General features: G+C 37.7%; 1 protein-coding gene across 31 annotated transcripts in view; it reads left to right on the top strand.

The window, feature by feature from the left end:
• The window catches only part of NEB (nebulin), a 218,680-nt gene that overhangs the window by 120,652 nt on the left and 84,581 nt on the right, over positions 1–13,447 (top strand). For 30 of the 31 annotated variants that reach the window (XM_043488007.1, XM_043488010.1, XM_043488013.1 and 27 more), the window contains 11 exons: positions 519–830; positions 2,306–2,509; positions 3,861–3,965; positions 4,112–4,219; positions 4,580–4,891; positions 5,737–5,940; positions 6,755–6,859; positions 8,645–8,752; positions 10,126–10,437; positions 11,478–11,681; positions 13,169–13,273. The exons of the other annotated variant lie outside the window; for it this stretch is intronic. In XM_043488007.1, coding sequence (XP_043343942.1) covers positions 519–830; positions 2,306–2,509; positions 3,861–3,965; positions 4,112–4,219; positions 4,580–4,891; positions 5,737–5,940; positions 6,755–6,859; positions 8,645–8,752; positions 10,126–10,437; positions 11,478–11,681; positions 13,169–13,273 — 2,079 coding nt within the window. The remainder of the gene's footprint in view (positions 1–518; positions 831–2,305; positions 2,510–3,860; positions 3,966–4,111; positions 4,220–4,579; positions 4,892–5,736; positions 5,941–6,754; positions 6,860–8,644; positions 8,753–10,125; positions 10,438–11,477; positions 11,682–13,168; positions 13,274–13,447) is intronic. 31 annotated transcript variants of the gene reach the window in all.

Raw genomic sequence — 13,447 nt, 5'->3', positions numbered from 1 at the left:
CTTTACTCTCTCATGGTTATAAGTTCAATGACATCGACAGGCAAATAAGGGAGGTATTTCCTGGTGAAACTTTCTAAACATAGCTCATGTGCTTGACTATGGAATTTACTATAAATTCTAATTACAAGGGAAGTATTCTAAAACATTCATATCAAAACTTTTTTAGAAAAAGTTACATCTTTAAGTAGATTCTCTTTTAAATTGTACAAAATATTTTTACCTTACTTGTTAAGCAAATGTAAACTAGGCAGTATAGTTTAGTTGACGGGAAAAATATTAGGAATCAGAAGTTCTCCATTTTAGTCTTAGCCCTGCCACCTGCTTAGGGTGTGACCTTGAACTTGACTCGTGGAGTCTTCAGTTTTCTGTTTTATAAAATTGAGTTGATAATATTAACCTTTTTCTCTCACATTAGTGGTGGGGAAAATCAAAAGAAATAATATATCTATGAAACTACGAAGTGTGATATAAATAAGATGTCCCTATCATTAGACTTATGTCTTTATTCTTTTCTTCAGTACAAGTACAAGGAAGGCTACCGCAAACAGCTTGGCCACCACATTGGGGCCCGAAATGTTAAGGATGACCCCAAGATGATGTGGTCCATCCACGCAGCCAAGATCCAGAGTGACCTGGAGTACAAGAAAGACTTTGAGAAGTGGAAGACCAAGTTTAGTAGCCCAGTGGACATGATGGGGATGGTGCAGGCCAAGAAGTGTCAGATCCTTGTAAGCGACGTAGACTATAAGCATCCGCTTCATGAATGGACCTGTCTGCCTGATCAGAATGACATCATTCAGGCTCGCAAGGCTTATGACCTTCAGAGTGATGTGAGTGGATTTAATGTTCTTCAGCAAGGTTTCAAGAAGGGATTCTAACTTTTTTGTGTGCCACGGAACCTTTTGGCAGTCTTGTGAAACTTGTGGAAAACTTCTCAGGACAATATCATGAAAAGCATAAAATTATATACACATACATTGGTTTCAGAAGAAACCAATCACATTGGAAAATGGTTATCAAAAGTATTAAACTAAGGAAGAGAAAGGATAAATTAGGAGTTGGGGACTAACAGATACACACTCCATAAAATAGATGAACAGCAAGGACATACTATATAGCACAAGGAGCTATATTATCTTATAATAACCTAAAATGGAAAAGAATCTGAAAAAGAACATATATATATAGATCTATATTCAGTTATATAACTGAATCACTGCTGTCTACCTGAAACTAACACAACATTGTAAATCAACTATACTTCAGTTTTTAAAACTTAAAAATAAAATTAGAGTATCAGAAAAAACTGAATCTGTGAGGTACTAATTTATATATATGCTTTTTACTGAAGTGATTGTAGTGTATTATATGTTACAGGTACACAATACAATGATTCACAATTTTTAAACATACTCCATTTACAGTTATTGTAAAATGTTGGCTTTATTCCTAACATTGTACAGTATACCCTTGTAGCTAATTTTATGCATAAAAGTTTATAGATTGTCCTTGGGACTCATACTACCTTATTGGTATAGTAGCTCCTTGTTTTCTTGATCAGGCTCTGATAAGTAGTCACTTTTGGGAGAATGATAAAAGCAGTGGCATTTAAAAAAATAGTTTTCCAAAAAGCCATAGAAACAAAAAGAACTGTAACTGTTACTTATATGAAAAATTCTTCATCAGCCAATTATTTAAATTGAAAGAAAAAATGTGAAAGCAGGACAAAATATATTTTTTTGCTTGAACTACAACACAAGAAAGGAGACTGAGGATAAGCTAAAAATAAAAATATATATGCTCTTTGGCTTAGAAGCATGAATATAAAATCATGTGAAAAATGGTCCCATTTTTGCTGTCCCCAGAAAGCACATTGATTCAACATGCAGTAATGTTCATCCTTTCTTTATGTTGCACAATGGCTGTGAAGGTCACTGCTTAAGGAGATAGGAAGAAATTGTATTCTAACAGAGAAGTATTCCCATACAAACAGATATGGGCAATCAAATCAGATAATAAACACGTTGTATTGGGAGGCAGGCAGAAATTTTCTTAAAGTGGTTTTGTATCAATGAAATCACGTATTATTAGAGATTTCATAGGTCTCTAAAAGAGTAGACATTGCCTACCTTCAGGGACAAAGTGTTGAACTAGATGTTCCACACCAAAGTAAAGCAGTACTGTGTCTTTTCAGAAATTTACCCAAATGAGTTGCAAAATTATACACCATCTGTCTATGCTAAATTATGAGATATCAGGTTGTGGAGATAATTTCTACAAATATTTGACATTGTTTCATTTTCAGGCTATTTACAAGGCTGATCTTGAGTGGCTAAGAGGCATTGGATGGGTGCCCATTGGCTCTGTGGTGGTGGAGAATGTGAAGAGAGCCGGAGATATCCTGAGTGAAAGGAAGTACCGCCAGCCTGCAGTCCAGCTCAAGTTCACAAGCATTACAGACACCCCAGAGATTGTCCTAGCAAAGAATAATGCCCTGAACGTGAGCAAGGTGAGTCTTCAGCTGTGGCCAGTTGCCTGAGTCATACCTTCCTTATACTGGGCTCATAAAGTGAGAAACGTCCTGGAGGGTTTCCAGAGAAAGAAGAGGTAGGTGATGGGCCTGATTCTCATGTAGGCCTTCAACAAAGCTCGAATCCTAGCTGGACCTGCATGCTCTTCTTAACCCTGACCCCACATTCTCTGTGTGCATGGGGAAGCACAGCCTAAAACAAGTTCTCTGGGGGTAAAGCACACATTCTTCTGAGCAGTGACCTGGAGACGTCCACAAATGCAATTGGTGTCTCAAGCCACTGGTGTCTCTTTATCCATCTTATAAAAAACATACCGCTGTTTCACATTTTGTTCAGAAGTCTGAGAAACACTGTGCATAGCAGTGTCAGTGCAGATCTCAAGTTAGTTGCTTGTGGAAATCCCACTTTGGAAAGTGAGCTGTTACTGCTGCTTTCAGTTTTATTACACAAAATAGATGATTGCTTCTTTCCTCCAGAATTCTGGCAGTCTGCTTATTGATATTGGGCTAATTTCTTCATCCAGTAGGTAAACCCTTAGTATGCACATTTGAAGTTGAATTGAACTTTTCTGAATTCTCCCACACCTGCCTGAATATCTTCCAAATATCAGGGCAATGAAATTGTGTGCTCAGTGCAAAGTACGAAATTGGCTTTCAGATAGCAAACTGCTAAGTTTGGGGTATTAAAACTCCAGAAAGTCTATTCTATACCGTACTCATCAACAGAGCACCCACCATGAAAATAACAACAGGAAACATCATAAAATTTGTTGAGTTCCTTCTATGACTCAGGCGCTATACATATATTACAGTTAATCTCTAAAAAATACTCAGTAAAGTTATATACCAATTTCACCTCAACTAAAGGAAAGAGACAAGCATAAAGTTTTTTAAAAAACTTTAATTAGAAAGGTATGATTATCCTCCCCCTCAAAAAAAATGACAAGTGTGAGGCCTTATGTACCTTTCTCGAGATCACTCAGCTTAGACATAGAGGAGCTGAGTTTGACCTTGGGATTGACTCTGAAATCTAGGGATTTCTACTATATCATGGTTCTATAGCTGAGCTCCATCCTTGAAGTTTCTATGAGTAAGCCTGAGAGTCACAGAATAAAAAGAATTAATAATTGAGATCATGATGTTGTTTTCCATTGGCTATAAAACTATTATGTGTCTGTTTAAACATGGCCATGATTTACTCTCTCCCCTTTTAGCTTCCCTCGCCTCCAAATAAGCTTTAAAAGGTTATCTTACAGCTAAATGAAATAAATTTGATAATAACTGCAATGTATTGGCTTTAACAAAGAGGTTTACCTTACTTCCCCCATAGCATTTATACACGGAAGCCTGGGATGCTGACAAAACCTCCATCCATGTGATGCCAGACACCCCGGAAATCTTGCTGGCCAAGAGCAATTCTGCCAATATCAGCCATGTAAGAGATTTCCTCATTGTTGTTTCAGCCTTTAGTCTAGAACTAGTTAAAATCCTGTTACCATCTTACCACCTTCCTTACTAGAATTGGCCTATTAACTTTCTACGACACTTTTCTTTTTCTGTTGTATATTATCCTCCATCTAGAAACTTTACACCAAGGGGTGGGATGAATCAAAGATGAAGGACTATGATCTGAGAGCTGATGCCATTTCCATCAAAAGTGCCAAGGCCTCGAGGGACATTGCCAGTGACGTAAGTGCTCTCTGTCTGACCCCCTTGGTCTCACCTTGCTGAACAACCATAGTGCAGCTAGAGGGTCACACTTGGTAATTGCTTCTTCTTGTTGTTTCCTTTTGCTGTCCCAGAGAAGAAAAACACATTTTGAAATTGTAGTCACAGTTGTTGCATAAAAAGTTTTCAGCAGTGAAGATATATGATTATAGTTACCTTTATGATAGCATAAAACATTAGTTTAAAATTGTTCAGAGATGTCAAAATATTTGCAAGGTAAAACTCTTGTCCATTTCTTGTGGGTTTTCATATTCTCTGTGATTGTCAGCATGCATATGGTATTAAAATCAAGCTTCTAAACCTGCATCTCTCGTGTTTTAGTACAAATACAAAGAAGCATATGAGAAACACAAAGGCCACCACATTGGAGCCCGGAGTGTTGAAGACGACCCCAGGATTATGTGCGCCATGAATGCAGGGAAGATTCAAAGTGAAAGGGAGTACAAGAAGGAGTTCCAGAAGTGGAAAACCAAGTTCAGTAGCCCAGTGGACATGTTAGGCATCTTGCAGGCCAAGAAATGTCAGACTCTGGTCAGTGACATTGACTATCGAAATTACCTGCATCACTGGACATGCTTACCTGATCAAAACGACATTATCCAAGCCAAGAAGGCCTATGACCTGCAGAGTGATGTGAGTAATGTGAACTTCAGGAAAGGCGGAATGGGAGGACATAGATTTCTTAACTGTCCAGACAGTGCCTCTGTGGACTGACCCATGAGTTGTTCACTGCGCCACCTCAGGGAGCACCATTCACACTGTTAAAACCTCTGTTTAGGAGTTACATTATGGGAATCAAAGAACGTTAGATAAAGAACTCTGCTTAGGTCATGTCCTTTTTCCCTAGCCTAGATTCCAGATTTTTTTTTTTTTTCACATCCTTTGTATTGTCTGGCAATGAAAATATATTTTAGATTAACATAAATTATCTGAATTTTAAAAATAACTGCCACTATTGAACTATATCCAAAACACTGAACACAGTTTCCTTGGGTCAGTTATTATGGGATGAAAAGGGAATGAGATTCAACAAAATATCTTTAAATTTTTTCAGTTATATGATTTCTTTGTAATATTGAATCATGAAATTTAGCATTACTACCATTTTATTCCTAATCATGCCTAGCATAAAAAATTCTTCTTTAACATGGATTTCCCTGGTTGAAACTCTGTGCTACCATTGCAGGGGGGGACACAGGTTTGATCCACTGGTTGGGGAAGTTCCACATGCCATGTGGCTAAATGAATGAATAAATAGAGCCCTTATTTTTTTAAAAAATTATTTTCCTCTGGATATTGAAAATTGAAAAATTACTCTGGATATTGAAACCTCTGAGTCATGTAAAATCTCGGGTCCTACTTTTTTAGAACCACCATCTCTTGGGCTTATGAACCCCTCAACCCCATGAACTTACTTTTCAATTCAGGGGGGCTGTGTCTCACACTTGGAACAATTTTTGGGTCTAATGTCTCTGTAGAATGTGTACAAGTCAGACCTGGAATGGCTGCGTGGCATCGGCTGGATGCCAGAAGGCTCAGTGGAAATGAACAGGGTGAAGAATGCCCAGGACCTGATCAATGAAAGACTCTACAGGACACGCCCAGAAGCCTTGGCATTTACTTCCATCGTCGACACGCCAGAGGTCATCCTGGCAAAAGCCAATTCTCTGCAAATGAGTGAGGTAAGAACCATCCTACTGCCAGGCTCTCCTCTTGTGGGACTTTCTCTTCAGAAGATGCCACCCAAATGGAGCAAATGGATTGTGTCCCTTCAAAGACCTAAATTGATGGGAGCAGCTCTAAGAATCTCTTGGCTAGTTTAGTGAAGGCACATGCCAAGTAGAGCTGTGATAAATGCCAGTGTGCCTTTCTGCTATCTCACACACAGATTTGGAAGCACTCAAATGAGAACTGTCACTATATGACACTGCAGGAAAGCAAGCACCTATTACAAAACTTACAGCATAATGCTCCACGTTAAATGGTAGAGTATTGTATTAGTCAGGGTCCTCCAGAGAAACAGAGCTAAACGGGATGTATGAGACAGAGGTTTATTTTATGGAATTGACTCACGTGATTGTGGAGGCTGGCATGTCCAAAGTTTGCAAGATAGGCCAACTGGCTGGAGACCCAGGAAGACAGGTCCAAGGCAATTGGCTGACAGGATTACCCTTGCCCAGGGGAGGTCAGTCTTTTTTCTCTTAAAGCTTTCATCTGATGGGATGAAGCCCCCCCACCTCCCATATCATAGAGGGTAATCTACTTCACCCAAAGTCTACTGGTATGAATGTTAATCTGTTCTAAAAAATACCTTCACAGAAACAGCTAGAATAATATTTGATGAAATACCTGGGTACTGCAGCCTAGTCAAGTTGACACAAAAAACTAACCATTGCAACCATAGCACAAAACTTTTTTCCAGCTTAAATAGTTGCAAAGGCTTAAGTTTCAAATATCTATCACTGTATTAAAATAATATTTTCCTTCTCTCCACAGAAACTGTATCAAGAAGACTGGAATAAAGATAAAACCAACATAAGGATTCCTTCTGACACACCACTCATACTACAGGCTCAAATCAATGCCATGCAAATCAGCAATGTAAGAAGCATAATATGGAGTATAAAGGTCTTTGAGGGGCAGTATCTGTCAGCATATGGAATGTGTTATAATGGATGAATTACCCACCTTAGAAGTGTTTATAGCTTGGGGTGCCAGATACTTTCTATTTAGCTACCATTCCCAAGGCAATATGAATGGAACTTCTCCTTCAAACCTTAGTTTAGATACACATCTGGGTCCCTGCACTGTGAGAGTTGGGATACCTGAATCTTACTGATGTCCTCCTTTCAACCTGGAAGTCATTGTCCTACATCCAATGCCCATAGCTCAGTTTCATCATATACTAATTGAGAATAATGAAATCCCTAGTTAAGTGCCTCTTACATAAGGAAGTATAAGAGGTAACAGTGTCTATTGTCTTTATAGGTTTTGGATTGATCCAAAACTTTCTTGTTTAACATTTCAAGGCCATAAGAAAAATCAAAACTTTTAATTATGTGGAGAGTGTAGGATAGGTATGATATCTATGTCACATCCCTTTAGCAGAGTCCTTTGAAAAGTCAAAAGGCAACATTAGGAAAAAAATCTTACCTAGTCTTATATGGTAGTTAGATGAAGGTTTTCTAGGTTCACGGTTGATTCTTAGTTCCCATGTGTAAGGGGATAGTTTCACATTGTACTGGATGGATGCAAATAGTTCAAGCAATAGTAGCTTTAGATAAAGATGCTCAACATCACTCATTCTCAGAGAAATGCAAATCAAAACCACAATGAGGTACCATTACACGCCAGTCAGGATGGCTGCTATCCAAAAGTCTACAAGCAATAAATGCTGGAGAGGGTGTGGAGAAAAGGGAACCCTCTTACTGTTGGTGGGAATGCAAACTAGTATAGCCGCTATGGAGAACAGTGTGAAGATTTCTTAAAAAACTGGAAATAGAACTGCCATATGACCCAGCAATCCCACTTCTGGGCATACACACTGAGGAAACCAGAGCTGAAAGAGACACGTGCACCCCAATGTTCCTTGCAGCACTGTTTACAACAGCCAGGACATGGAAGCAACCTAGATGCCCATCAGCAGACAAATGGATAAGGAAGCTGTGGTATATATACACCATGGAATATTACTCAGCCATTAAAAAGAATTCATTTGAATCAGTTCTAATGAGATGGATGAAACTAGAGCCCATTATACAGAGTGAAGTAAGCCAGAAAGATAAAGACCAATACAGTATACTAATGCATATATATGGAATTTAGAAAGATGGTAACGATTACCCTATATGCAAAGCAGAAAAAGACACAGATGTACAGAACAGAATTTTGGACTCTGTGGGAGAAGGCGAGGGTGGGATGTTTTGAGAGAACAGCATCAAAACATGTATATTATCAAGGGTGAAACAGATCACCAGCCCAGGTGGGATGCGTGAGACAAGTGCTCGGGCCTGGTGCACTGGGAAGACCCAGAGGAATCGGGTGGAGAGGGAGGTGGGAGGGGGGATCAGGATGGGGAATACATGTAAATCCATGGCTGATTCATGTCAATGTGTGACAAAAACCATTACAATATTGTAAAGTAATTAGCCTCCAACTAATAAAAATAAATGAAAAAAAAATAGATGTTTAGCTTTAAAATTATAATCACAAGTACCCTGTGATCCATAAAATACACAGGCAATAATTGAAAGAACTCAGAAGTGACTGTTATTTTTCTTAAGCTGCCATCATGTGCTGTGTGCTTTATGATTCACAGTATAACTACTTTGAGTCTGTCCACTGATTTTCAATTCTTATAAGCAAACCTGTGTTTTCCCTCAACAGAAACTCTACCAGAAAGACTGGGATGAGGCCAAGCAGAAAGGCTATGACTTGAGAGCAGATGCCATTGAAATCAAGCATGCCAAAGCCTCCAGAGAAATTGCCAGTGAGGTACAGCTCCTTCTAGTTCATTCTGGGTTTTCTACTCTATACAACAAATTGGGAAAGGATTTTTCAAGAATTTTGCTTTGTTTTGATTTGCTTTAAAATTTTTGTGCTAAAAACTCTTTTAAAATATTAAAATGGGATGAAAAACACTAAGGTAAACATAGATGAAGTATATGTGTAAATCACTTCTAAGTTGTTTCTAAGCAGAAGTGAAATATCATGAAGAATCTATACAAAATTCTCAGGAAAAATTTAGGAGCCAGTACAATGTGATTTTTAATCCTCCACATTTTTATGACATTCTCCATAAACACAAATCACTTGAAAGTTTTATGTTAGACTTAAGACTGAAATCACATTTTATATACAAGATCTTATGCTGGAGGCATATGTATAATGTTCCGAATAACTATTTGAAGTTCATTTAACAGTAATTTAAAAATTTACCAGCAGTCAAATCAATTATCCTACCAAGGCCCAGCTCCAAATCTTTAAGCCACCTTCTTTCCTTTTCTTCAAATTCTTTATTTTTTATCTTATGTATCCAGCTGTCTCTTCCTTCTTATTTCTTATTTTTATCTCTAAAGACCATAGTCAATCCACAGTATCTGCCTTATTCCTAGTTTCTCTCTCTCCCCATGTTGTCCAAATGTTCTTTGTGTTATCCAAATATAGGAAAGAGAAACTGTCTTACTCTGGCCCTAAGACATTTAGAATAAGTGGAAACTCTTGTCCACAGGCCTTTTGTTATCATCTTCTGATTTGAACCATCAACCTTGTTTTCCGTTCCTGAAACACACACCTTTCTTGTCTGTCTCCAGAACCACACATACGACTTTTTCCTACCTCAGTTACCTTCAGTAGTCTTGGGGACCATTTGACCTAATTTCCACTTGCCAGGCAACCTTGGGAATAATGATTGCCACCCCACTGTATCTTATTTTTCCCATTTGAAATATGCGATAATACTAATATCAACATCACAGAGATGTTATGAGGATTAAATGAGGTTATAATTGCATCTATTCAACTATTTTTAACTAAAGAACTCAGCTGTTTCATATGAATTGACCTAATACTTTGAAGCACTCATAATAGTGTCTGACATAGAGTGATTGCTCAGTAACCGTTAGCTATTATTTTTTTATTAATCTTGTCCACCATACTATATCCCTTCTGACTTGCTCATGTCTTCAATGAAAGTGTTTAAAATAGCCCTGTCTAATTTTCTTAAAGTGAACTGAAATATATAGTGACTGCCCATGTTGAGCCAATTCACATTAAGGCTAAAGAAATATTCCAAAAGCATTTAATGTAAAGTCCTCTTCATACATTATTTTCATATGTCTTTTTATCTATTTTTTTCATAACTGTAGTACAAATACAAAGAAGGTTACCGTAAGCAACTGGGCCACCATGTGGGTTTCCGCACCCTGCAAGATGACCCCAAATTGGTATGGGCTATCCATGCTGCCAAGATTCAGAGTGACAGAGAATACAAGAAAGCTTATGAGAAGTCTAAAGGAATTCACAATACACCGCTGGACATGATGTCCATTGTTCAGGCCAAGAAGTGCCAGGTCCTGGTTAGCGACATTGATTATCGCAATTACCTGCACCAGTGGATTTGTCTGCCAGATCAGAATGATGTGATCCAGGCAAAGAAAGCCTACGAACTGCAGAGCGATGTGCGTATCCTATCTCCAGACTCCTGGGAGATGTGTGTCTGTGTGTCTAATCACCGTGTATTCCCTAAGGATATAATTTAAATACTGATCTTAATAGAATCTAACATATTCTGTATATTTCTATGGAGTTTTTCTGAACATTTTCTATCTTATAGAGGATTCCTTCTTTTAGAAGGCCTTATTCATCAAGATGAAAATCACTCTTATTCCATGTAATTAGGTAGAAAATTTCAATCCCAGTTGTCCTGGTCCATTACATTTGCATGATCAGGTATCTAAATGTCAGAAACAGAGATAAGCATAAGAAAATGTTGGATTTCAAGTTTATCTGACACATATAGGAAAAATGTATAAATATATGTTTATATATTTATGTATATACATATTTAAATAATTTTAGAGAGAGAAAAAAGGAGAAGTGTACATAGATATAAGTATGTATTTTGTTTATCATTATATGTGTGGTACACTGGTAAAGAATCTGCCTGCCAACACAGGAGATGCAAAAGACACAGGTTCTGTCCCTGGGTCAGAAAGATCCCCTGGAGGAGGAAATGGCAAGCCACTCCAGTATTCTTTCCTGGAAAATTCCATGGACAGAAGAACCTGGCGGGTTACTGTCCGTGGATTTGCAAAGAGTTGGACACAACCAAGCAACTGAGCACATACCTGCTTCAAAGGACCTTTTTATCTCAGATTCCTAGAGATGTTTTCCCCAGTGACACGTCAAAGACAGGCTTCAGGTAGTGAGCACAGAAGCTCAGTCTTCCGTAAAAACGAAATTATGTGTCATTGCAATCTCTCATTCCACAAGTGCTAGTTGCCAGCCCTGCTCCAGTTCCTTTATGATCCTCTAAACTTCTTGCAGACATGTGTGCCAAAGATGTAACACTCAAATGTTAACATCTGATATTGATCCTTGAGTTTTCTGGCACTGGCCACCCAGCTGGTTTAAGTAGAGGTTGTGTGTGGTTTGCTGACATCATCCTCTAGTACATGAATTGACTCTTCTGAGCTCTGTGGTCCTCTCCTTCTTATAGAACGTGTACAAATCAGACCTGGAATGGCTGAAGGGTATTGGATGGTTGCCAGAGGGTTCCGTGGAAGTGATGAGAGTAAAGAATGCCCAGAATCTCCTGAACGAAAGGTTGTATCGCACAAGGCCTGAGGCTCTCAAATTCACCAGCATTGTTGACACCCCTGAAGTTATTCTGGCAAAGATAAATTCTGTACAGATCAGTGAGGTAAGTCAATTGATGATATGTTCAGACAAATGGAATGTCTCAATAAAAATTGTGAACTTTATTTTCTAATTTTCCTTGTTATGGCTTCTTAGATACACCCATCATTTTAAAATGGACTTTTAATTTTCAAATACATGTTTTTTTTAAAGTTTCTTTGATATTAATTTCTCATTTTGACATTAATTTCTCATTTAAATGCTTTCTTCTCTGCAATCACCGTCTGTGTTTTTTCAGTCTTTTAGCTGTGTTGATGCTTTCAATGGCTAAGTCAAAGATCTCTCTTGGTAAATGTCACACCGCACTTGAAAATATGTGGGTTATTTACAGATACCTTTTGATATTGATTCCTAACATAATTCCACAGTGATAACAGAACAGACTCTGTATGATTTTAATACCTTTAGACCATTAAACTTTTGCATGGTATTTTATGTCCCTGGATATGTTTCAGTGTCTCCTGGTTTATTGTCTATGGGAACTGGAATAGAATTTGTATCCTACTATTGTGTGAAAATTGTATAAATTTTAATATTGTAGAATTGGTTCATAATCCTTTTCAGATCTGCTATATCCTTATACTTTTCTGTATATTCATTTTGTTAATTTTTGAGAGTTTGATATTGAAACTCCAACTGAAAATTTATCTACTTAAGATTTATTTATCTACTTAAGAAATAACATTTATTAAGAAAAATCCTTTATCTACTTAAGAAATAACATACTATATAATAGAACTATATGTAACTTTGTTCTGTATCTTCCAAGTCTCCTGTAAATGTGTTATCATACTTTCATAATTTAAAAAAGAGAAAAGAAAAAAATTGTAATTGTGAACTTTAAACTGCTAACACCAGGATTAGAATCTTGAATCTTGAGCATGCATGTATCCAGATAGAATCTCACGTAAACAATCAATAACAGCATTCACAATTCATTTGCTTAGATAACTCTTTGGTCAGTATAAGTGTGGTAGGCATCTTCATGTTCCATAGACTCTGATGTACACTTTGAACACATTTTGAAACCTGGCCTGTGTACAGGTCCACCAGTTAATACCATGACCACAAAATTGCCACCTTTTTATTGCTGTTCAATGGTGGAATAAGTTGAAAGTCCAGAGGCAGTTCCAATATTAGACATTATGATAGTTATTTGGGCCAAGAAAGCCAGGACTCGATTAGAAATGTGGATTATCACAGTTACTTGCAATGAGGGCTTATCTGCCAGATAATTACATGTGAATAAATAAAAGAGGATAAGTTTAGTTCATGTTTCTGATTCATTTTACATTTATAACACACATGAATGTGTTCTTGTTGGAGTCACTTTGGGCACCTTCTGAATAAAAACACAGATGAAAACAAAATGCGATTTACATTTATATCTGAACACATCCAAAGAGAAACTTTCATCATACCTATAGTTTTACTCATGTAGTAATTGGTTTATTTACTAATCAACGATCCTTTGTTTTTCCTTTTTACCAGCCATTGTATCGTGATGCCTGGGAGAAAGAGAAGGCGAATGTGAATGTACCAGCTGATACTCCCTTGATGCTGCAGTCCAAGATCAATGCCATGCAGATCAGCAATGTAAGGCCGGGCACACCCACTTGTTTCACACCATGTTCTCTGCCTCACCAAACCTCTCCTTAGTGTGCTTCAGAGAGCACTTAGCAATAGGCATTTCATTAACATTCCTTTTACTTCTAGTCCTTAATGATAAGTGCCGTATGTGTGTGTACACACACCTGAGTGTGTTTATAA

Source organism: Cervus canadensis, chromosome 15, assembly GCF_019320065.1.
Source record: "Cervus canadensis isolate Bull #8, Minnesota chromosome 15, ASM1932006v1, whole genome shotgun sequence".
Taxonomy (NCBI): Eukaryota; Metazoa; Chordata; class Mammalia; order Artiodactyla; family Cervidae; genus Cervus; species Cervus canadensis.
This window is presented reverse-complemented; position numbering and strand designations above follow the sequence as displayed.